The sequence below is a fragment of the Natator depressus genome, chromosome 3 (genome assembly GCF_965152275.1).
Source record: "Natator depressus isolate rNatDep1 chromosome 3, rNatDep2.hap1, whole genome shotgun sequence".
Taxonomy (NCBI): Eukaryota; Metazoa; Chordata; order Testudines; family Cheloniidae; genus Natator; species Natator depressus.
The window spans coordinates 108,275,593-108,301,777 of NC_134236.1; the positions used below are offsets into that span (position 1 = coordinate 108,275,593).

Below are 26,185 nucleotides of genomic sequence, written 5' to 3' on the forward strand. Positions count from 1 at the left end.
AAGGCTCCAGACACTGCAAACCATCTTGCCAAGTGCTGTGAATTTGTTCCAGTAACACAAATTCAATAACAAGCAAATGTCATTTTTAAAAAACTCTTTTTTTGAAAAGAATATTTTACACAGCTCTCCCCCTGAGCTATCCTCTCCTGTCTGCTCCATCTTGCATAGCTGAAGTGCCACATCCTGCCTTTCTCAGATAGGAGCACAGAGACTTGATGCAGTAGGAGGAATTAGGGGGATTCTATAGAACCCTCTTTACTCCTTCCCAAAAAGAACAGCACAGCTGCTATAGGTAACATTCAGGCAAAGATTTTCAAAAGTGACTAACGATTTTGTGTGCCTCCATTATTCATTGCCCAATTTCAGACATTGGTAAAGGGCCTAATTTTCAGAAGGCAGGTGCTCACCATTTTCTGAAAATCAAGCCACTTAAGGTTGTCTCAAGTTGTGCCTCCAAAACCAAAGTGATCCAAAAATCAATAGTCACATTTAAAAAACTTCAGTTTACCATATACGCCACTTTCCTGAACTATGAAAAGAATATTCTGGTCTCCTCCCTATGTTTACAATCTCCAGGAGTCCATTTCAACAGAGTCTGGGGAAAAAGATAATTGGGTTGGGCAGGACCTCAAAAAGAGTTGTTATCTCTCTGCATTGTGGCAACATTGGTATTCATCGTAAAGCAAATATCAGTATAAAATATAAGATTAAACAGAATGTACTTTTTGGTGTGATTGTTCAGAGATCAGAAGTGTCAACATTTCAGGATTCAATGTAATTGTTTCTGTTACTGGCACAATGGGATGACACAGTGCTGTAAAAACTGCTTTTGCACAGGCTCCATTGTGGCAGAGAAAGTGTTCTCCACAGAAGGAAATGTAACCACTTCTGCTCTGTCATTTCTCAGGAGTGGTGGAATAGCAATGCTTTTCTCAAGCATTCAAAACAATACTGTTGAAAGTAACCACCTCAAATCTCTAGTGAGCAAAAAAAAAACAATCCTTCCGAAACAGAAAAGAACTGTTTCCACTGTAGAAATAAAGGGGTTGAATAGATATCCTGTAATAAGTATTTCAACATTGACGTCAGGTATTATCCGATGACAATTTCATGCAGAACAGAGGCACTCTCTATTACATTTTTCTACTTTCTTTCCCGTGTGGTTTAGAAGAGAATATTCCATACACAACATTCTGTAATGGTCATTTTAATTATTACAACAGCAAGCCACATGAAAATAGCACTACACACATAATTATACATGGTTACAATGCTTATTGAAGCACAGGAATAGAAACAATCAAAATACTTTTGTGCGGTACATCTTGCCATAGCAAAAATCCTAGCAAAGCTCGAGGAGAGTCAAATAACTCTCTATGGCTACATAGAGAGCATGGCCAAGGAGAACCTGCTAGTTTACTCAAGTCAAGCTTTGAGCACTATGTCTGAGAAATATGAGCTGAAGATCTGCTTTTCTTCTGTCAGTAAGGAGCTGCATGTTGTAGGGTGACCAGATGTCCCAATTTTATAGGGACAGTCCCGATTTTTGGGTCTTTTTCTTATATAGGCTCCTATTAAGCCCCACCCTTTGTCCCAATTTTTCACACTTGCTGACTGGTCACCCTAGCGTGTTGTCCCAGTGTGACTTTTCTCCACACGACTGAAACCACAAGGCTGTAGCTCGGTATTTTACCAGAAAGAAAGGCTCATGCTGCCCATGCCACACAAAGCAATTTAAAGCAGTTACATGGAAAAGAATACAAGTAAAATGTAAGTGGCAGATAATCCATTATAAAGCAGGCTGTTCCTTTGCAGTAGGACAATGGTGTCATTAAGTAATCTCTGCACCAGAAAAGTGCTGCTATGGATTAATAAGTGTGATACGCTCTAACGGTCTGTAAAATGCGATGCTGTACAGTGAGACTGTCTAGCTTAGATGAGAAACAGGGAGGCTAAGTAGGTGCACTAGTAAAGCTGAGAGATGACCAGGGGCAGTGATGGGCACTGGAGATAGAAAAGAGGGGCCTGGAAGTTCAAATGAAGTGTTCATCTTTTGACAGGGTGGGGTGAGATAGTAGGGGCAGGCAGAGATATGAGACTAATGGAAGAAGCCAGCGGTAGCGTTGATATTCGGGAGACATTAGTATAAAGTTATAAGAGGGGATGTGAGGTCACCCAGGGATGGAGGATGTAGGGAGACAAGGAGATGACTCAGGAGAGGGAACGTTAACAGAAAAACAGGAGAGGTGAGTGGAATGAGCTACAATGGGAGAAAGAAGACCTGCAGTTGAGGAGATAGGAGGAGAGAGAATAAAGAAGTTGGAGTTCTGTCTGTGAAGATGAATGTTCTTTACAGAATAAAGAAGGAGACAGTTCTGTCATACATTCCTACTGGGTCAGAATTCCTCCGGCTCAGTCATTCCAGTAGTCTGTAAATGGCCAAATACATACCTCCCAAGGAGCTATTGTAGACACCTGGGACAGGCAGTCATCCCCAGTGCTGCCACTGAACCACAATTTTGCTTAACCTGGTGAGTTTTATCAGTTTGAATCAGGGTATAATTGTCCCTATCTCAGAGGGGTGTTGAGTTTCAACTAACCTTTGTAGTGATACTTGGACTGAAGGTACTGCGGGAAAATAATTTCTTTCTTTTTTCCTCTCTTTCTACTTGGATACCCAGTCCCCTTTTACCCATTCCAATGCATCTCTCAATACAATTATTTTATATATAAACTCCAGATGTGAAATCCTGTCCCCACTGAAGTCAATGGTGAAGTCCCATTGACTTCAAAGGAGCCAGGATTTCACTTTAGGTTTCTAATCATACTGCTGCCTACTTTCTCCTGGGTGAATCCTCTCTCGCTCTCTCTCTAGCACAGGTGCCCCTGTGGGGTCAATAGGAATACAGTTTGTCCCCTCATTCCTTCATAGTGGTAAGTATACACCCCAGTATATAGGCCCTGCTCCAGCAGAGCACTTAGGCATTGAAATCAATGAGACTACTCACGTGGTTAGCTACACATGTGCTGAAGTCTTTAGGACCAGGATCTAAATCACCATGTTATTTAATACAATAATCTGATAACTAAAAGAGAAGTAGTGTTACATTTCTCTGGATATCTGAACAGAAGATTGTTTCTTCAGTCCTCATGAAAGCAATTTTCTTCTTCTTGCTGTAGAGGCATGCTAAGTATCAAGTGTTCAGCCCAAAAGAGACAGTTAAAACAGGGACATATTTCTCTTTGTTCATTGCTCTGTAGACCTTGGTTTTAATTAGCATCAGTTTGTTATTTTCATTATTGCACACTAAAGAGTTGGATTATAATGATTTTAGACAAATAGCTTAATCTAATAAAACATTTGTACTACATTTAATTCTAAGAGATTTAAGAGAGATTTGAAAATGTGATCAATTGCAGGGTTATATTAAAATATCTCAAATGGTTTTAAAAGTGGAGGGAACTATTTTTGTGCCTTGATATCAGAGACTGGAAAAGAGAATTGTAGTTTGATGCTTTAACTGGTCTACAGATCCACAAATAGCTAGTACTTAACAGTAGCACAACCGAGAAAGTACTCCTTTTCTTCTTGAAGGAACTGTAACACAGAGACATTGGTTCCTTTGAAATTATAAGCTATGCTAAATATGCAGACTTGATTTAGTGTTGTGTTATTGATTCATTAAGTGTAAGATGGCCTACTTCTACAAACGTCTGTGTGTGCAGACTGAAGTCAATGCAGCTCCATTAGGGATTCAGAGCCAGATTCATCCCTGCACAGGGTAGGCAACAGCACAGGGATAGAGGAAAAGGGACTCGTGTCTCCCCTGTTCCAAAGGCAGCATCTGATGTGGCCTTGGCCCAGGCTACAGAACCGTTGAAGGTTGAGCTAATATATGTCCTTGTTGCAGTGGTCAGGGTGCAGATATTCCCTGGCCATGTCTCCTCCCGCCATCTACTGTCCCTCATTCCTGGCTGGCTCTGCACTATCTTACACCTGTCCTGTAGCCCTGTGACAGGGTGACGATTCACCGCTGCAGTGCCTCCTGCTGGTTGGCCAGGGAATTAGCTCTTTTCAGCCAGGAGCGCCCTCTGCCAATCAGTGTTTCTCCTGCCGCTGGCCCCATGCCCCTCCCAGACCCCAGTGCCCTTCTAGATTAGGGTTCTTCCCCCTGGCAGTACCCCCTCAGTCTGGGGGTTTCCTCCCCAGGGGAACCCCCAATCCCTCCCTTGCCTCAGTGGCTACTGTCAGTCATCATCTAGCCCCCACTCCCTGGGGCAGACTGCAGTCTGTACCACTCAGCAGCAGCAAGGGAAGCTTGGGAGCAAGGGAGCTCCAGCCTAGCAGACCCCCAGGCTGCAGGCCGAGGTAAAGGCCCACAAAAGGGTACTAAGGCTGCAGAGGAGCAGCCCAGACCTAGACAGAGGCAGCTAGTCCGAGGCTGCTCCTCTGCAGCCTTAGTACCCTTTTGTGGGCCTTTACCTCGGCCTGGGGGTCTGCTAGGCTGGAGCTCCCCAGCTCCCTCTGCCCTTCCCCAGCACTGCTCTGCCCTAGGTACCCTCCTCAGCTTCCCAGACAGCCAGGTCCTCCTCTCTCCATGTAGCTAGAGAGAGTGTCTCTCTCTCAGCTCCTGGCTAACAGCCCTCTTATAGGGCCAGCTGTGGCCTGATTGGGGCATGGCCCCACCTGTGGCTATTTCCCCCAATCAGCCTAGCTTTCCTCTGGCTACAGCCCTCTCTTAGGGCTGTTTTAAGCCCTTTGAGGCATGGCAGGGTGACCACCCTGCCACAAGCCCCTTTACACAGGGTGGTACCAGGGCAAGAGGAGGTCTTACCATTTCTCTTTTGCAAGGTAGAATCAGTTACCATTCATCATCCTTGCAATCCCAGCCCTACAGCTAAATGCATACTCTGAAAATTTCCCCTTGAAAGCAGTAGTATTGAAATTCTCCACACCATAGCATAATCCTTTAGAGATTAAACTGTGGTCCTGAGAGGCTTTGTGGCTGGCCCACTGAGCGCTGGCTGGTCACATGGTACTGTTCATTTTCTGCCTTTAATTGCACTAAAACAAGTACAAAGTTTAAGAATCCCTGCTTGAGGGATTTAGGGTAAAGTCTTCAAGAGTGCATCAGTGACTTAGGTCCCACTGACTTTCAGTGAGAGAGTGAAGCCTCTATGTATCTAAGATACTTTTGAAAATAGGATTTGGCTACTACCTCTCTTAGGGATCTTTGAAAACATTACCCTTAATCTTGCCGTACTGCATGTTCAACATTTCCATTGAAGTTTATAGTAGTTTTAAGTCAACAAGGGCACTTGGTAGTAGGAAATTAGGAGTGAAATATAATAAGCAATAGACACAGTAGAAACCACTGAATACATCCACACTGCAATTAAACACCTGTGGCTGGCCCATGTCAGCTGACTCGGGCTGGAGCCCAAGCTCTGGGATCCCGTGACGGGGGAGCGTCCCAGAGCTATAATCCAGCCTGAGGCCTAACATCACACTGCAACTGTATAGCCCCACAGTCCAGGTCCGGCGAGACTGTCAGCTGACACAGGCCAGCGGCAGGTGTTTAATTGCAAGGTAGCCATACCCAGTGGGGTTGCAGGCTTTATAAAACCATAGAATTTTATTTTGGTTTCTGAGGAACTTTTGAGTTTCACCAAATGCTTTTTACCCTGACATAGCTAACTAATTTTCAAAGGAACTGTCATTTTCAAAATTCTAACTAAATGGAATCCTGTACTATGCAAGTGACAAAGATTCTGGGTGCCTTGTAATTCTTTCACTGCTTCTAGGACTATAATAACAGAGGAATGCAATTTTAAAAATGCAGCCTCCCAGAACTCATGGTCTGCCAGAGCCAAACAGAACTTGGACTTCAAAAACCAAATTTGTATTTGGCGTAAATTGCTGTAGGTCCATTCAAGTGAATGGAACTATGCAGATTTGCACAACTGCAGATCCAGCCTTCACAACGTTTTGATTCTCTTCTGAATCTAGAACTTATGGCTTTGGAAAAACCACCTCTCCCAGCCCTAATGAACAGTGTGTGCATCATTTTTGGTTGTGTTCCTCATACACTCTATTAGAATAGGACAAGAGCAATTAGCAATAGTCATAAAAAGTCACGTACCATAAATTGTTCGGCTAAGTGAATCAATATTCTTTTTTAAATAACATCAGATCAGCTACACCTCTATTAACAGCATACCTTTGTTGTCCTGCATGTTAAATGTACAGAATTGTGTCCCTTAACAAACAGTCTTAGAAACCCTCATTCTCCTCTTCTCATTCAGTAATATCATTCATTTCTGTGTGAAAGTAATTAGAAGTTAGATATGCAACGGTCCCAAACTGAAAGACTTGGATCAATCCTCTGTTTCAAGGACTAGTGAAAGCACCTTAAGCTATTGACATGGCTGTGAAATAAAAGCTCAGAATTATTCCTAGGTAAAGTGCTACACTGATGAAATCATAATGACATTTCCTGTTTTAGGTTATGCCCATTCAGTAGAGTCAAGGTGGTCACAGTGTTCTTGGCATTACTTTTCAGAGAAGTCATTCGTATGGCAGAGGAGCTGAGCAGATAACTGGTGGATCTCTCTTGATGAGATTTCCTCCTGCAGCAAAGCTGACTGTTGAAATGTCTCCTAAAGCTCTCACTCAGAAAATACAGTGCAAATGGGTTGACGCAGGAGTTGCAGAAACTCAGTACTCGGGCCACTAAGGTAATGATCATATGTCCTAGTGATGGGTCGATCTCACTGTAATTAAAGGACCGGTACATGTACAATACATGGTTAGGGAACCAGCAGATGGCAAAAAAGCCAACAAAGACCAGAACAATTTTTGCCAGACGCTTTCGAGTTTCCATCTAAAATGATAAATCAACAGAACCCAAATTAACAACACAGAATAGAACTAATCCACGTAACAGACTTAATTAAAACATGTAACATTTCACTTAACATTAACTCTAACAATGAATTCAGATAAGATCAGTAAAATTACTCCCTTTAAGGGCTAAATTACTTTTGCTATCTCATTTGCTTTCATTTCTCATGTACAGTTCACTTTCATTAACCACTCCTTAGCTGCTTGCAGCTACACTAGATAAACTGGCCTTTATATATGGGTTTGTTAAATAGATAAGTACACCAAGATGGACTCATATTCCAAGTATATATTGGCTTTCAGCCACCACAGTAAGATGGTAGAATAGATTCCTTTGGAACATATCTCAACCCTTGGCTAATTTGAAAAAAAAATTGAAATTTGGAAACATTATTAGTCTGATGCATGGAGTTTTAGCTAAGCAATGGCACTTACATCCCATTATTTCCCTCTGGGACTGAAATGCTACAGCTTGTACCATTCTCTTAGCAAATCCCCAGAACAGGTGCTCTTAGCACTCAGTGGCATCTCAGATGCAGACTGAGGTAAAGGGTCTGGTAAAGCATCCAAAGTGAGACTAGAGAAGCAGTTCACAATTGCATTGCTGTAGAATAGTGGGAGTTGCAGGCCACCTGTTCCTCTGAAGCCATTTACAGGGCTAAATGTAGGGGAATATGGCCAACACACTGGTCCTCACAAAAAACAAGACGGAGGGAACAGGCCAGATGGTCAACCCCTGAAGAGAGTGAAGGTAGAAAGCTACTGTGTGTTCCCTCCACTGTAGGAAGAGCCAGGGCCTGCTGTGGGGAGGAGGGCTTATGTGGAGGATTCCTGCTTTCTGGCTCTAATTTTTACTAGAAAAACTCAAATGAATTTGGGGGTGTTGGAGGGTTGCAAAACCCTGTGAACTAAACTAGTAAGTATAGTTCACCAATACCCATCCAAACCCAAACCAGCAGGTTTCACACAGCCATAGAGAGCATGCTGTTTTCTATCTCTGCAAAGTTTGTGCCTTGAAGGGCATACACTCTAGGCCTATGAATCTCTTCCTGCTTCTACTGGGCCTGATTTTCCATTGCCTTTCACCTTGTGCAACCATGTATACTTGTACAAAGTGAGTTGGAAATTGGCTATAAATGCTACCATTCTGATCGAATAGGATTTTACACCCATTTTGCACTCTATTCGCAGCTGTAAATTGCAAAGCTAGCAGAAAATATGAGATGTGTATGTTCCCCGTCTGTTCTCTTTCTTAGAGAAACTCTGGTTGGCAGCAGGAATCTGAATCCTTTACCATTTATCAAGTGATATGTACATAGGCTGTCCTCCCCCTTTTAATCTAATAGATAAACTCAACAAATAAGTAAAGCAAAAATGTGTTTTGTTTTTTAAAGAATCTCTGGCAGTTTCGGAAATGTGATGTAAATTAGCTTTACTTTCCATGAGGTCAAACAAATGGCTCTTTATATTTCACAGAGTAAGAAAATGGTCCATGCAGTGCTGGTAAGTGTGCGTTTTTAAAAGGAAACGGCTAGAATAGAAACAAAATGTTGAGTACAGAGGACACAAGGAATTTTTTTCATTATTCTGTTAAACGTATTTTTAGGTGGTAAATAGTTTATCTCTTCTCAGGGGGTGAAAATGTAACAGTCTAAAATGTGGCAGCAAATACCCTACCTAATTCTTTTAATCAGCATTGGTCTTTTATTAAGCAATCTAAGCTGTCTGTAAAGTGGATGTAGGATTTTGAGGCAGTTTCCCTCAGAAAGATTTACTTTGTTGAACAGCAAAACTGTTGTGTCATTTACACTGATGAGTAGGCTGCTGATATGGCTTGTTGATCTGTCACATTGATTTCAGTTGGCTGTTAATATGCTCTGTCTCAAAGACTTGTAGCATATTGTAATATAGAGGATGCAAAGAAGGATGGTACTACTAAATATGGATTGTGAAGAACCTCGGTACATTCAGCATTTCTATTCAGAGGAATGCCTCCAAAATCTGACTGCTTATCCAAGCCACTTTGTTCTAGAAACAAGAAGAAATCCTTACATGGATTTTCAGCACTTCTTGGTTTCAGCTAGACTAGAAGTCCTACAAGAACTGCCTTTTCTGTTGTATTTCAATACCTAGTTTCCAGGCACAAGGTTTTTTTTACACCTTTGATGAATCTGGCCCTTTACAGTTTGTTTCCACAGATTACTCTGTAATGCACTGGATTTCTTTCAGCAAGAGATGAGTATATAGAGGTCAGAAAACTACAACTGGTTGCCCCAGCAAATGCTGTTTCTTAACAAATACAAAAGTGATCGCTAAATCAACAACACATACAAATACTCAAGTCACCAATACCATACATTAGTATAAATAGTAATTAATGTCATCAGTTGAATTGTTTCTGTTTCTTACTACAAAACTAAGACAGAAAAGAAATAAACACACTCTTCAGCTTGTTTTTCTTTGTATTTCTTATCTAACAGAGTAAAAATACTCATTCCAAACTAGTCTTAGAACTGTTGTAAAATAAGATTTAACACAGGGAGATTTTTGAGATAATGGGCCCATGCCTATGAGGATTTTAATACAATCCTAGGCCTATACTATGTATTGTGACGAAGTTCCTCCTCTACCTTGGTGGGTCTTGCGCTTATTGACGGATTTGCTCGCCTTGGAGTTTCACGGCAGCCCTCAGTTTGGCCGTTTTCGTGAACCCACAGTCCAGGTCAACTCCTCCTGTGTCTGACCAGGAGTTGGGAGGTTTGGGGGGAACCCGGGCCCACCCTCTACTCCGGGTTCAAGCCCAGGGCCCTGTGGAATGCAGCTGTCTAGAGTGCCTCCCGGAGCAGCTGTGTGACAGCTGCACCTCCCTGGGCTACTTCCCCAAGGCCTCCTCCCAATACCTTCTTTATCCTCACCATAGGACCTTCCTCCTGGTGTCTGATAATGCTTGTACTCCTCAGTCCTCCAACAGCATGTGTTCTCACTCTCAGCTCCTCGCACCTCTTGCTCCCAGCTCCTTACACATGTACCACAAACTGAAGTGAGCTCCTTTTTTAAACCCAGGTGCCCTGATTAGCCTGCCTTAATTGATTCTAGCAGCTTCTTGATTGGCTGCAGGTGTTCTAATCAGCCTGTCTGTCTTAATTGTCTCCAGAAGGTTCCTGATTGTTCTGGAACCTTCCCTGTTACCTTACCCAGGGAAAAGGGACCTACCTAACCTGGGGCTAATATATCTGCCTTCTGTTACTCTCCTGTAGCCATCCGGCCCGACCCTGTCACAGCATGTTACAGCTTTTGTGCTTTTATTTTAAAATGTGTACAGCACACAAATCTTTCACTATACAAGTGCACTGCAAATAGCTTACCTGTCTTTTAGAATGCTCACTATATTCTCCAGGGATATTGTGTGCACTCTTAATTAAAGTCTTAGCAATATGATAGTAGTAGATACTAATGATGGTGAGAGGGATAAGGAAATATACTAAGAATATCAGCACAGAGTGGATCTTCGGGTGCATGTCATCTGTCTGGGGATATGGTATGCATGCCCTGAAACTGACGTTATCTGTGCCATTGATGTGGGCCACTTCAGAGAAAACTGCTTCAGGAACTGCTAACATCATGGAGATTATCCAGATGGCAAAAGCTTTAAAACACGTCCACAGAACTGCATTTGATGTTTGGATGTCCATGGGATTTACAATTGCTTTGTACCTGGAGAGGGGCAAAAATAGTTAATTAATTAATAATAAACATTCTATGTCTGATGCATAAAGGCAATACAAGCCTTTGATTAAAGTAACATGTAACACTTGAATTTTTCTGATGTGATGTGTCATAGATGTACATATAATCTATTTTACTACAGTATATTGTATTTATTAATGTATATTAAATATAATATTTAATTATATTTTTTCTGTGAAAACCACGTTGTATCAAGAAATTCAATTCTGTCTCTCTCTCTCTCTCTTTCATGACAGGACATTGAATTATTATAGCTGCAGCCACACCACCTGGGACTGTGGTCTTGTCAGCTCTCATCAGTTAAGTAGTGTTAGGCGTGAACCGGACGCTGCCAGAAATTGATGTTGGTGATTCAGTAGATGGTACACTTTCACCTGAGCCATCACTGAGTCAGTGTTAGAAGGTACTGTACTGTTGGTGGTGTCCTCTTTAAGCTGAGACATAAACCAAAGTTACTGATCACTTGTGGTAACAAAGAACCCCTGGCTTCTGTTCTGAAGAATAAGGGTGGTCAGGCTGGCAAATTTAATCAGTGTGTCCTGTCTACTTAAATTCCCCAGGCATTTTCAAAGGGACACATTATTGTTCACTCCCTGTCCTAGGGCCCAATCCTGTGAGGTGCAGAGCACCCTGCCCGCCAACTGAAGTTAGTGGGAGTGGAACTCAGCACCTGCGAGGAGGCATTCAGCATATTGAAGAATCTGGCCCATTGTTTGTATCTATGAAAAGACATGGAATAGGAAATGGTAAGTAACAGACTACAGATGAAATCAAACATAAATGATGTATTACAACATTAATGAAAAGCAATTACGCAGCTTCTCTATTTGTACAAAATTGGCACAGATGTAGATAATAGGACAATCTGAAATCTATGAGCTGCTAGATTTCTATAAACAAATTTGGCTAGGTTTTATTAACATTTGGAAGTAAACCTAAGTAAGGAATGTTATTTATTTAAATTACCAAGGAAACCCATGTTCCCATTAACCTCTTTGATGAACCCAGCCCATTGTACATTGCCAGTTAGGTCATGTAGTTATTATAAATGAGTTTTCAGTTTTAATTAGAAGTCTTCCCTAAAAGTCTATATTCCTCCCTTTTCTAACATTACCACCAATGGCAAGGGTGCCTCATTGTAGGAAATATTTTTATAATAAATTTTCTTTCTCTGGAGCTTGGGCATTCTGCTTATAAATACATTCACATGCTCACTTGAAGCTCCCACTGTGAATATCTGAACCTGCCTAGTGGGTATGTTACAGAGCTTCTTATTGTTGGCATGGAAGAAACTCCCTCTGTCATCCTCCCCCCAACCCACTCCCCCGACACACAAACTAAATATCTTACTGTTGGAATGAAAGAGTATCCTCTTCCTAAAGTATTTTTGTTGGAGGCACATGGTCTCAAACCCTAATATTGATTATATCATCTGTGACGATTATTTTAAAGAAACAGATATAATTGCCGCTTCAAAAGAGAAAAAGCCACTCAGGTGCTAGATACTATCATCTTCCATTGCACCTAATACTATGGGAAAGAGCTTTCCTGTGATTTGTTGCTTTTAAATAATAAAATACCATGAATCAGGACAATAATTTACTATAAATATTCATTTTATGAATGAAACAGCAAAGTACCATTCTCAACATCTGTACTTCTGTGACTGCACTAATGTCATTCAAGGGACTGAGACCTAGGGCCTCTAAAGTATTTAGGCACTTAAATACCTTTGAGGACCTGGGGCTGGCTGAGCTCCCTCTGCTTGCTCTGTTTTGAGTATTGTATTCTTTCCTTCCTGCTTACAGAATATGCATGCATGGGAAGACATATAAAAGTTCAGATATTATCAAAATACGACTCTGGGTACCGAGAGTAAATCTGAGTGCTAAAATATGTTTCATTTCCTTCTGACTATTTTCCTTCTCCTCCCCCAACAACTTCATCATTCTCACTGAAGTTGATTGGGGAAAATATTTTTTAAAACAATGAACCAAATTCAGTGTTTGGATGTGCATATAGGGCTCCCATGAATCCAAGTGCAAAATTTAGCCTGGTGTTCAGTCCTTTTCCAGTGCTATGAAAGTATGGGAGATTATCAAAAAGTGTCTGCATGAAATGATTGAAATTTGGAAGGGTCACCATGTGTTAATGCCATATTTGCTCTATGAATCCTCATGGAGAAGTTTAGAGAAAAGAGACAGCAACTGAATGAGGTCTTTATGGACTTGGAGATGGTTTATGATCATGTACCACAAGAATTAGTTTGGCAGACTTTGTGACAGAAAGATGTGCTGGAAGGATATGTCCTTCTTATCTAGGATATGTATGATGGAGTGACTACCACAGTCAAAACCAAACATGGCTACAACTGAGAATTTCCAGTAAATGTTGGCCTGCGCCAGGGTCAGCATTGAGACCTTTTTTGTTTTTGTTGTCTTGGATGTGGTAAGTGAGAATATACGAAGGGAGTCACCTTGGAATATGCTGTTTGCTGATGACTTTGTGATCTATGCAGAAGACTGTGAGATCCTGCAACCAACTTTCAACAGTGGCAACACAGTTTACAGTGAATGTTGGTAGGACTGAGGCTGTGACAATTGATGGAGGAGGACCTTCCATAAAGGATATTACAAGCAAAGAACTTAAAGTGAAATAATTTAAATACCTAGGATCAATGGTTGCTGACAATGGTACCTTCCTGAGCGATGCCTGAGATCATACCAAAGCTGCTTGGTGCAAATGGTGGGCGATGCCCCCAGTTTTTTTGATAAAAAGATACCAACAAAAGCTAGAGTGTACAGAACTGCAATTCAACCCGTCCTAATATATGGAACCGAGACTTGGCCAGCAACCAGAAAAGAAATCAGTATGCTCTCCCCCATGGAAATAAAGATGTTGAGATGGTCAGTTCCATGATAGAAAATGAAATGAGTTTGTGAGAGGCCTAATGCAGGTTGCCCCAACTGAAGACAAGTTGAGGGAGGTGAAGCTACGTTGGTATGGATGTGTCCAGTGGAGACCTCAGAGTTATGTTGGTAGGATGGCCTTTGCGATGATTATGGATGGAAGATGATCAAGGGGGTGGCCAAAGACTCAGAACATGGACTGGATATCAGCAGAACTTAGAACAATTTTCATGACAGCCAGGAGTATAATCATGAGTTTTGGAAGAAGGCTTTAAAAGTTGCCAAACTGGAATAGGGAAGTAGCAAGAAAAAAGAAAAAGAAGTCCCTAGTCCTTACAGCTATACCACCACTACACGCATCAGACTCCCTGTGCTGCTCTGCACTGTACTGAGTCCACTTCCTGCCACATACACGGTACCCTGAAATGAAGCACGTCTAAATGCCTTTTGGGTATAGCTTCAGCAGCTGGACTAGGTTTTTCTCTTACAAGGCCATCAGAGCCACCACTTTCAGGCAGCTTGTCAGCCATCAGGTAAAGCAGGTTTCAAGGTAACAGTCACAATGACAAAACAGAAATATCACTTTTGCTTTTCTGCAAATTTGGGGTGTTTCTTTCCTTATCTGTTTGCCACCAATGAGATCTGTTTCATGGGCCTGCAGCACTAACAAGCAGCCTTGTCCAAAACATGCCAGATTTTCTCAGTACTTCTAACACTGAGATGACTCATTTGCTTAGGCCCTGATCCTGCACCTTTGAAGTCAGGGGGTGTTTTACTGTGCAGGATTAGGGCCTTAAAACTACACCATGTAATCTGCATGGAAATCAATTGAAACGAGGACCAACAAAGTAGTCAAAGGCGGGTGATCCTCACATCAGGAAGATCTAGTCAAATCTTTGAGCAGGGGATTGGACTAGATGACCTCCTGAGGTCTCTTCCAACCCTAATATTCTATGATTCTATGATCAGAAACATCCATTTCAGGGTTATGTTCTAGAGACAAGCTCCATCCACACAAACTGTTCGACAGCAGTCTGAGAAGTGTAATGAAAACCATTTGTCTGTACCTTACAAAAGAAAATCCCTTCCATTTCTTAACAAAGAACCATAATTAATATTGTCAAGGAATATGGAACTACAGGGATTTCCTTTACTTTTATTAACAATGCTGTTGACCATATAAATAAACTCCTGTAGTAATGCCAAACAATTAAGTGCAATGTCCTGTGTAAATGAGATGTATAGGCTCTCACCCCTTACATATACACAGTGCTAACACACCAAATTCTCAGCAGATGTAAATAAGCATGACTTCATTTGTTGTTTGCAGTTGTGTTGTAGCCATGTTGGTTCCAGGATTTTAGATACAGTGTGTGAGGTAATATCTTTTATTGGACCAACTTCTGTTGGTAAAAGACAAGCTCGGAAGATATCACCTCACCCCCCCTTGTCTCCATAATTTCATTGACATCACTGGGGCTATGCCTCTTTATACCAGCTGAAGATCTGGCCCAAATTGAGGTGTTATTAACTGATTTCTTTCTATAAAGGCAAGCACCGATACTGCCCTGCAGTTATAGAGACAGCTGGATCCGCCAGTTATGAAAAGAGTGAATGTTTTTTTCAATTTGAAGGCGTTTGTAAAAACATAGATGACGCAAAAGTTATATCTGATTACATTGCATTCCTGCTGTTTTTGAAACAGATTGAAACACAGATTATGTTTATCTGAGAATTTCAGAGACGTTAATGGTGCCAACTACTGACTCGAAAAGAAAAGGTGTTGATCACTGAGATGTAATTTAAAGCTGATTATTGAAATTGTCATATTACTGTGATTTGTATTGGGCTATGTTTTAAGGCTATTGGGGAAGTTTTTTTGGTACAACTGACAGCCACATAGCTTCCATTTTAAGATAACAGGGCCAGTGCTTAGCCCACAGGTAATCCCCCAAAATGTCATCTGCCATGCTCATCTCTCTACTGGCATTTTACTTTGAGTGTGATTATGTGTAGGTTTGAAATATAAGAAGACATTATTTAGCTTGACAATATAAAGGGTCATCGGAAGTCTAAATACAGAATTAAGGTGTAACTCAGCACTTTTTATGACGAGTCAGTGTCCAGTAGTAGATCATGCAGAGAAATTTTAGACCAGGAGGGTGAAAAGTAAACCTTCTAAAGCAAATCCTGCTTTCCTTACATGAGCAGCTGCATTGACTTAATGAGTCTATTTGTCTGAGTAAGATGAGCAGAATTTGACTATTCAGTACAGGAGAAAATGACCTTATTCATATGTTCTAGTGTCCTGGGAAGTTCTTTCAGGACACCTGAAATGTCCCAGTTTTTCATAGAATCAGTCCATCCATTTGGTGCTGTTTGTTTTTTAACAAATATAAAATGCTTGTTCAAGACATATCCCTTTGCTGAGTAGAACTGCCTCTGCATTTACCAGTGGAATGATCATTCAATGTGATGACAAGCATTAGGAGTGAAGAGAAGTTGAATGGGTGAGTGGAGACATGATTAAAACTGTTCATATGCTCAAACTGAATGTCAGTGACACGTGTTCAGTGTTTCATGATAAGTTTCTGCGGAAACAAAATCTGCCATGCCAAAAAATTGGTCCTGTTGACCCAGGAACTGGCAGCAGCAATAGCCTAGCATGACACTTTAAAAAAGAAAAGGAAAGCTTATGCTCAAATAAATGTGTGAGTCTCTAAGGTGCCACAAGTACTCCTTTTCTTTTTGCGGATACAGACTAACACGGCTGCTACTCTGAAACTTTTAAAAAAGATACTCTTGTCTTTGGTATGATGATTTCTCCACCCTAAAAGGTGTCACCATAAAAAATTCCCCATTTTTGATTTTTGAAAATATGATCACCTTGCAGGTAGGAAGTACAATTCTATCCTACTCAAACCCTCCTCCCCCCGTCTATATCTGGAGTTTCACAGGAAGATGGAAATATTTCTCTGCCTTTTCTTTTTCTCTTGCCTCTTCCTCCACCTCTCATCTAAAATAAACCTACTGTACTTCTTACAGGCTAACAAAAGCCTCCCAGCAGGAGGCCAACTCGCAGATCCATGAAGAGCCATAGCCTCTCACTGCCACTGGCCTGAATCCATTTACCTGGTATTGCACAGCCTTTCACTGACTGATAAAAGACATCTTTATCTATTTGCTCAAGCCTGTTCCTAAGGAAGGTGATGATGTAAGAACGAAAGGAGTATTTTCTAATATTCTCTATTGTAATGATATCTAAGCGTATACATGCATCCAAAAATTCGCTGATGGGCACCTTTTATACAACTTAATGTGCCATAACAGATTCGGTTCAATATGGAATCTGGTCAGAAAGGCTAGCAGTGACTGCGAAAACAGCAAAAACGAAGGGCCTGATTCTTCATTCCATGACACCCATTTTACACCTCTGTCTAGTCTAGTAATAGACTAGATGATCAGGCTATAAAACTTATTGGCTCCTATGAGTCTTGTATCCTGGAGGTTTGAATGGGCAAGGCATTTGAAGGGAGTGAAGCATTTTGGGTTTTATTCCTCTCCCCCTTGCCCTCAGTATGGGCCTGATCCAAAGCCCATTGAAGTCAAGGTCCTTAGTGAACTAATGATTTCCAAAAACTTCCCAGTACATCGGAACAGGTTGTTTTCAGAAAATGGGGAAAGTAAAACAACTTCACTATAGTCTGTTTAAAATAACACTCCCACTAATACATAATTTATATAAACATCATTTCAAGGTGTGTATATATACCCACCTCGATATAATATACTGTATGGCCATTGCTACTGCCCAACCTTAGGCAGTGGGTCAAGAAGCACACTATTGCTCTGCACATGCCTGAATAAAGAAAATCAATTTTCATCTCCTAAAGGTATGACTACCAGAGGAGAAGGTCGATAAAAGATATTAGTTGCCCAGAAGCATAATTGTCTGGAGGCAGAAGCCTATGGTGTAAAAATCTGTTCAATTACAGTTTACCCTTATAAAACTATTACTGTCATAAAACCGTTCCCCATGTTTCCTTTCTAAATTCAGTGATGGGCAGAATAATTAAAGAGCAGCATGTCCCCCTGATTTTCAGAAGTGTCATGGTCAATACTCAGGCAGTGTAAATGAGTACAAAGCTCTGTTGACGTCAGAGTTGTGTCCATTTACTGCAGCTGAGGATCTGGCCTTACATTTTAAAATCCTGAAGAAAAGGAAACTGTTGCCTCATCCTCCTTTTCAGCTGTTCCATACCAGTTGCCTTAGTCTCCCCTTTTCAACATATCTGAGTCTATTTCATTTGCACCTTCTGCAGAAGCTTTCCATTGTAGCAACACAGAGACATCCCCCTAGATTTTGGTGTATTTGTTTATTGTACCTAATAAAAGGATCAAAGACACAAAAGTGTATTTAACAAAAATAAAGAAGGTATGGAGAGAAAGCAAAAATACACAATTAAAGAGCTCAGTATGCAAACCAAGTATTGAAAAATAAAACAAAAGGTAGAATATTCATGTGGAAAAAACAATGGATAATACAAAAGGAACAACACACACACAAAATAGGAAATAGACAGAGGAGGCAAAATGAAAAATGATACACAAAAAAATTAAACCCCCAAAACCATAAAGCCTGAAAGAACGGATGTTTCTATAACAAAACACACATTAGAAATATTCTGTTTCTGATGCAATTCTGCAATCTGAAGCAATGATGCAACATAAGTATACATTTTGGGTGAGAAATATATAAAAATCAATTTCTGTGTGTGTGTGATTTATATATATATTATTTATAGAATAAATATGGAAGATACTTAGCTCTTATATTTATATATAAAAAAGCTAAGTATATTCACTATTTATTCTATTAATAAATCTCATCTCAGTATGGTCAGTAAGGAATCTTTCCCCCTGGATAGCATTGCCCAAAGAGCTATGTGGCCTAGGTTTCCTTTTTCACCTTACTTTGGAGCACTGCTAGAGGCAGAGTACTGATCTTGATAGTATGATCCAATGCAGTAAATCCCATGTTCTTAACCTAGAGGAAATGGATATTTGCTAAGAAGGGTTTCTCAGCATGCTAGAGAAGCTCATTCAGTACATGGTCTTGAGGGACATGTTGAACAAAACTGGTTGAGAAAGAAAGAGTAGAATCAGCAAAGAGAAGTTGTATCTGATCTGAATTGCATATCTGTACTTGCAAATGTTTCAGGTTAGGTGATTTCTCAGTCTGTTCCAAAGATCAGTTTTCATACTGATCTTTTTCCTTGAATAATTCTCCCGTACATTCAGTAAAGCTGTGTGAAATGGTTAAAACTCAAAACAAACTGGAGGATTTGGGGCTTTTCATACCGTAAGTAGGTGACATTCTGATCCTCACCTGAAGAGAAAAGATACATACAATGCATATAATACACAATGCCCCTTTTCTGGGGGTTGCCTTTATTGTTAACTTACATAACAACACCAAAACATAAAACTCAGCATAAGCTATCTCCCAACAGAACCTTCTCTGGCCCAGACCCTAGTTCTCTGTGTCTCATCCCTGGTTTACACTACGAGTTTATGTCGAATTTAGCAGTAGTCAGTAAACTGCACTAGCGAGCTTTTAAATGTCCAAATGCACATTCTATCACCATTCTGCACTTGCTCAGCCTATAGTTGAACTGCTCCTTACTACTGTTCAGGGTGCCTGTGTATGGCTTCATGAGCCATGGCATTAAGGGGTAGGCTGGGTCCCCAAGGATAACTATAGGCATTTCAACATCCCCAAGGGTAATTTTCTGGTCTGGGAAGTAGTTCCTTCCTGCAGCTGTTCAAACAGACCAGAGTTCTTGAAGATGCGAGCATCATGCACCTTTCCCGGCCATCCCACGTTGATGTCGGTGAAACGTCCCTTGTGATCCACCAGTGCTTGCAGCACCATTGAAAAGTACCCCTTGCAGTTTACGTACTGGCTGCCAAGGTGGTCCGGTCCCAAGATAGGGATATGCGTTTCGTCTATTGCCCCACCACAGTTAGGGAACCCCATTGCAGCAAAGCCATTCGCTATGACCTGCACATTTCCCAGAGTCACTACCCTTGATAGCAGCAGCTCAGTGATTGCGTTGGCTACTTGGATCACAGCAGCCCCCACAGTAGATTTACCCACTCCAAATGATTCCTGACTGACTGGTAGCTGTCTGGCATTGCAAGCTTCCAAAGGGCTATCACCACTCACTTCTCAACTGTGAGGGCTGCTCTTATCTTGGTATTCTTGCACTTCAGGGCAGGGGAAAGCAAGTCACAAAGTTCCATGAAAGTGCCTTTACGCATGCAAAAGTTTCACAACCACTGGGAATCATCCCAGACCTGCAAGACTATGCGGTCCCACCAGTCTGTGCTTGTTTCCCGGACCTAGAATCAGCGTTCCACGGCATGAACCTGCCCCATTACCACCATGATATCCCAATTGCCAGGGCCCGTGCTTTGAGAGAAGTCTGTGTCCATGTCCTCATCACTATCATGATCACGCTGTCGTCACCTCCTCGCCTGCTTTTGCAGGATAATGCGCGAGGTGTTTACAATGCTCACAACAGCAGTGGTGAGCTGAGCAGGCTCCACGCTGCCGTGGTATGGTGTCTGCAGGAGAGTAGAGTTGCGGTGGAAGCGGTAGATGACAACGGATGCCACGAGAATAGATATTTATACAGAACGACGAGAGGACCTGCGAGGTAGATTCATGGCACCAGGAGAGCAGAGTTGCACTGGAAGCAGTGGATGATGATGGTTAGCAGTCCTACCACCGTCTGGTACTGCTATACCACTGACAGCATACCGCCATACCACTGACAGCAGTATGGTGTCTGCACGGAAAAAAGGCGTGAAACGATTGTCTGCCTTTGCTTTCACGGAGGAAGGGGCGACTGATGACATGTACCCAAAACCACCCGTGACAATGTTTTTGCCCCATCAGGCACTGGGAGTTCAACCCAGAATTCCAATGGGCAGCGGAGACTGTGGGAACTGTGTAAGGAGGTGGGGATGGCAGATACAGCACTCGGTATCTGATTGACTACACCTGTTGGATGGTTTAAATTTCTTCAAACCCCTCCATCATACACTCAGTGTGCCAACGGAATTTAGCACAAAAAAAGTGTAGAAAATAATTATTTTGCCTCCGGTCCATGTTTTAAAGAGAGACAGACTTGTTTAGGAGAATGTGGACACCTCTGAACACAGACTTCTAGTCAAGATAAATCTTTTACTATTAGTTCCCCACTTATGGGATAAAGTCCATAAAACAATACTACTTGTAATGATGTTGCAGCTCTGCAAATGCTGACACTGTGACATGACATTACTCATGAAAATACCACTTTCTGTGGCCTATGTCTCATAAAATGACCTCATGGTCCAGGGTGTATGCAAATATTTAAGGATACAAACCTAGTAGCTGCTATGGGAAATTTTGCACCATTGCTGAAAGACCTCATCCTATTATTTTAATTGGGTATCTGACAATGTAAGAAATAATAGAGGTATAAAGTGGCTCAACAAGCATTTTATTTTCTATTATAAAGTCAGAAATCAGCACTGAACTCACATATTTTTAAGGTTGTATAGAACTGTAGTTGTCTTTCTCTCCATTTCTACATCTACTTTTGCATAGTTCCAAGAAATGCTACTTGAAACCATAGAAGATTAAAAGTAATATTGTATTGAATAGCTGAGCTATTCAAATCTTAATAATGATGTAAGGTGCTGATCCAGCAAAGCACAAAAGCAGGTTCTTAACTATAAGCATGTACTTAAATGCTTTTGGATTGGGGCCAAAATGATGATAGGGCTTTGCTATTAAAATGTAGGAGTTAAAAGGCTGGCTCTAGTGTAGTCAATGACAAATCTCTTATTAACTTCAGGGGAACCTGAATTTCAACCATGACCATTACTCAATTATCCTAAAAGCCATCTAATTAGTGCTTTCTTTCGGTCATGCTTTTAAACAAGAAGAAAAAGTCACTCTGTATGTATGGTGATAGGACCCGATTTATGCTTGGTCTAATTCCATTGATTTCAATGGAGTTACACAAGGGCTGCATTTGACCCTCTGCACTTTAAGCATTTGTTAAAAGGAAAAATAAATCTAGAGAAAACAGCAGAATTATATTTGATCACAATATTAGAAAAATGTGACCATGCAAAAAAGTATGAACTATAAACAGTAGCCCATGGTATTGCTAAAGGAAGCTGAAAATATTAGGCTGAATCTTTAGCTGGTGTAAATCAGCATAGCTCCATTTACACTTCCTGAAAATCTGGTCCATTATCCTTAACTCAGCAGAATCCCACTTGTTTCACTTCCAGACACATTGAAACTTGTTTTCTAGGCATTTTACAGATATAATTGTTTCTAATCCTCACACAGTACAATTTCTACAGGAAGTTTACATGGAGAAAGATCATGGGAGCCCAGTATTCTACAAGGGACAAGATACAAGGTACACATTTGTTTCACTAAAAGGAAGAGGTCGCCAGTTTTCTGAGAAAATATTTATCTGTAACTGAAAGGTCAAATGAAATACAAAGCACAGTTAAAATAGCTGTATATGGAATGAGTACCACTGTAATATCCAAACAAGGACATTAATATATAATTGACCCCCATCCACAACAAGTCTCAACACTCAAATATCATACTGTTCAGTCCACGGTGACTTATGAAGTCAACCCTTGTAATATTTTATTTTCAGAAATCACCATTACTGTAACATGTGTCACTTGATGTAGGGAATTTCCAAACTTATGATTACTATTAATTACACTATGGGAATATTTAAACCTTTCCTTTTTGCTCCTCATTCCAGTTTCTCCCAACTCCTTTTATACAATCCAAATAGTAAATATAGGCATACTTTTAAAAAAACTCTGACTATTTTATATATGTTATTTTGTATGTTTAACCCCATTGAAGTTTAAAGGGAAAAATTCAATCCCTTTTTCCTCCTAAAGCTAAAAAAAGATAAATACACAAACCTCTCCTTAGGTCAGTCTAAATATTTTCAGTTGATTCTCATGTCAATGATAGACCAGAAAAACTTAGTTCCAATGCAGTAAAAAAGTACAAGTAGTTTGAAGGGTATCTTTGAAAAGAGTACGTTTACTGTGCACCAAACTAACCATGTAGTAAACTACAGTGGGACCCCTGTAACTTCTTTGGCGATTAGTCCAGCATTCCTTCAGCATGAATGCCTTCCATTTAGTTCAATGGGAGCTTAAGGTCCACAAAAGTGCAGGATAGGGCTGAAAGAGTCCTCTTCAACTCCCATTAAGTCAAGACTCTCATTGACTTTAATGAAAGCTGGACTGTGTCCAAAAGTAATAATGACTCAGTCAACTGAAGTCAATGGAAGTTTTTGCTGAGTAAAAACTTATGGATTGAGATTGGTAATTATTTACCAAGTGAATAAGTCCCCAGTAAATGAAAAGATAATCTACAGAAGAAAAGAAGAAATACAGCTGTCAAATAATATGCTTGGCTTTATCAGGGAAATCACTCACATTTCTACTACACATAATACAATACAACCCTCTAAAATGTTAAAGGAACCACCTGTAATAAAAATATTTTACACAGTCAAGACAGTGTGTGTATTGCTGTTTTCTAGGATGTCAACACTAAAATATACGCAGTCATCATGACTTCAGTAGTATTATTACTTTCATGCATCTTTATTAATATAACGAGGATGCAAAACTATATGTATAATAATACTGAATTTACGATGACTCAGAAGTTATATCTCAAAAGTAAAATAAATGAAACTTGAGCCACTATACCACATCCTCCATATTTCACTGGTGATTTGACAAATCTCTGATTTGAAAATACATTCCTTCCATATCATATAGAATATCACAATAGCACTTTTTAAAATGAAAGTATATTTTGCATGTCCAATTTCATATACAAGGCAGTTTGAGGTAAATTCCTGAACTGATGAAATTAGAGTGTTACATTCTCCTTTAAGGATCTTTCATAAGTTGTAGTCAAAAATACCAAACATTAATATAGATTGAATGCTTTATACAAAAGTAATGATATAGGGCCTGATTCAAAGCCCACTGAATTAATCTGACTTTGAGGGGCTTTTGGATCAAGCTTTTAGATGAAATTAGACTCTTTTGCAAACTGGCTGAAAAACTGGGAAAATAATTGTTGTATACCCTGAAGGAAAAAGTTAAAACAAAAACAAAACAAAAAACAACAAAAAACTTGTGTAAAGCTAAAGATACATTTTCCAACACAAACCTTTATCACTGTTATACACTGAAAGCCAGTCATACGTGCACATGCTCAGATAAGACTTCCACAGAAGTCAGTGAGAACTTTGCCTGAAAGAGTTCAAGAACTTTCATCTGTAGCTGAAGAAAAGTGTTCAAAACAGGAAAGAAAAAAAGATGATAATAATTTAAAGGACGCAGTCAGTCATTTTGCAATACTTTTATCATTTAGGACCTGAGCCTGCAATCCCTTCCTTATTCAAGCAAATACTATACCTGGGAACAGTCCCAGTGGAGTAATAGGGCTGCTCACATGAATAATCACTACCACTGTGAGTAAGAGTTGTCAGACTAGGACATGAGGGATGGTGGAAAGAGAAAGTGTATTTTTCTTTGTCTGCTATTCCTCTAGAAAAGTTTGAAAATGTTAATGGAGCTAATCCGGTAGCCTTGAATTCCTTGAATGGTTCTCTTTAAATCATTTAGCAGAAAGAGATGCAGGAATAAGCCCTTTCCTCTTTATGTGTTGGTTATTGGGGGAAAGGCGGAGGGAATTTGTTTGTTGTTTTTTATGTATTTTTGGAATGGAGATGAAATGGGTATCACTGTTTTGGGCAACAAAATCAAGGTGTATAATTCAAGGGCATGTCAAAACAGAACATTATGGTGCATCAGCATTCCTATGATACCAGAATAGTTCTGGTACTAATATCTGGTAGCTAGTTGCTCCTGTAGAGCAGAAATTTCTCTCTCTCTCTCTCTCTCTCTCTCTCTCTCTCTCTCTCTCACACACACACACACACACACACACACACACACTGCAGAGAATGATGATCTCTAGGCGTATTGCCATCTTACCTGTCTGCACTCAGGGCGGTGAGAGTGAAGACGGACACGCCCACCGAGGTGAGCTGGATGGCAGGGATGAGTTTGCAGCCCACCTTTCCGAACATCCATTCCTCGAAGAGGTAGCGGGAGGCATCCACCGGCATGCAGGTCACCAGCAGCAAGAGGTCTCCGGCGGCCAGGCTGGAGATGAAAATATTGGGCACGCTTCTCATAGCGCTGTTGGAGATGAAGATCTTCACCAGGGTGATGTTGCCTAGCAAGCCCACAGTGATGATGAGCAGGTAAAGCGAGGGGATCACACAGCGGACGATAAACACCGCCGTGTCCCGAGAAGGGGGCAGGAGGTCTGTTTCCAGCAGCACCCCTGGCACCAAAGCATTGCTTACATTTCCTCCTGGGGGCTGCACGGTGAGGTTGAGGGAGAGCTCCCCAGCCATCCTCCCAGCTCCGGAGATACCAGCTGCAATGGGAAAGAGCAAAAGAATTTGTCTCTGAGTCAGCAAAGAAAATCTTGTTCGTTCTTTCTTTCTTTCTTTCTTTCTTTCTTTCTTTCTTTCTTTCTTTCTTTCTTCCAAGATTTCTCCCACCAAAATCGCAAAGGAGGGATTGTCTGCGGACAAACACTGAAGAGTTAAAAGAGAGAGACCTTCAGTTGTGTCATTTCTCTACCCAAAGCCACTTCTTCGGGGTCAGAACAGTCTTTTGCACATTGGGAAGATGAGGGGAACTAAACGAGATCCAGAACGCAGCTTTCTGTTCTTAATCATCATCTTCAGGATGCTTCTGTTCTGAAGGGCGCATCCCGAAGTCCTTTCTCACAGCTGGTCAGATGGGAATAGCGATGGGACTCGCATAACTTCTAGCCGGGTCTTCACTGCTCTGGCAAGAGAAAAGACTGCAGCCCTCCAGGGTCTGTGGACCTGTACAACTCCTTCCACAGGCTTTGATGATCCCCAGCCTCTTCCTGTGCTGTGTTTCAGTCCCTTTCTGACAGAGCCCAGCTGATGGACTGGAGGCAGGCTGGGTCTTCTACTGCCTCAGTCCTTCCATTTTTACATTCGCCCAGCTCCGCCTTGCTGGGAGGAGCCGCCAAACCCATTGGGTTGAATGCGTGAAGTTTGGTCCGTTGTGGTTGTGGAAGGGAGGAGCTCTTCATCTCCAGATGAAGGAACGTTTGGCTCGGACACCAGTAGAAGAGGCGATAGTGAGCACGCTCCACACCTGTCCTGCTCCGAATTACTATCATTTCCAGCTGGAGCCCAAGTCGGAGTGATAAACCAACCACCTAGGAATGCTGCTAACTGGATAGCTCTGCCTTTGGCCCAGAGAGCTACCCAGTCCGTGTTACTGGCTCTAATGCCCATGCATCGAGCGGGCGGGGTGGGGTGGGGTGGAGCTGTCCAGCTTTTAGTGCTGAAAACACGTAGACTGTCCTTAGGAAACAAAACCTTTTTAGTCCCGGACACTTTCCAGTGACTCTTGAAACTGACTAGCTTTAAAGGGG

At 41.2% G+C, this 26,185-nt stretch overlaps 1 protein-coding gene across 1 annotated transcript; it reads right to left on the reverse strand.

The window, feature by feature from the left end:
• Nucleotides 1-5,780: 5,780 nt before the first annotated feature.
• Nucleotides 5,781-25,714, reverse strand: NMBR (neuromedin B receptor). Its single transcript, XM_074946978.1, has 3 exons — nucleotides 24,691-25,714; nucleotides 10,270-10,618; nucleotides 5,781-6,884 (listed from the first exon to the last, which is right to left on the reverse strand). The coding sequence occupies exons 1-3, from the start codon at nucleotides 25,116-25,118 to the stop codon at nucleotides 6,483-6,485; spliced, it is 1,179 nt and encodes a 392-aa protein (XP_074803079.1). The 5' UTR covers nucleotides 25,119-25,714; the 3' UTR covers nucleotides 5,781-6,482.
• Between the last annotated feature and the right edge of the window lie 471 nt (nucleotides 25,715-26,185).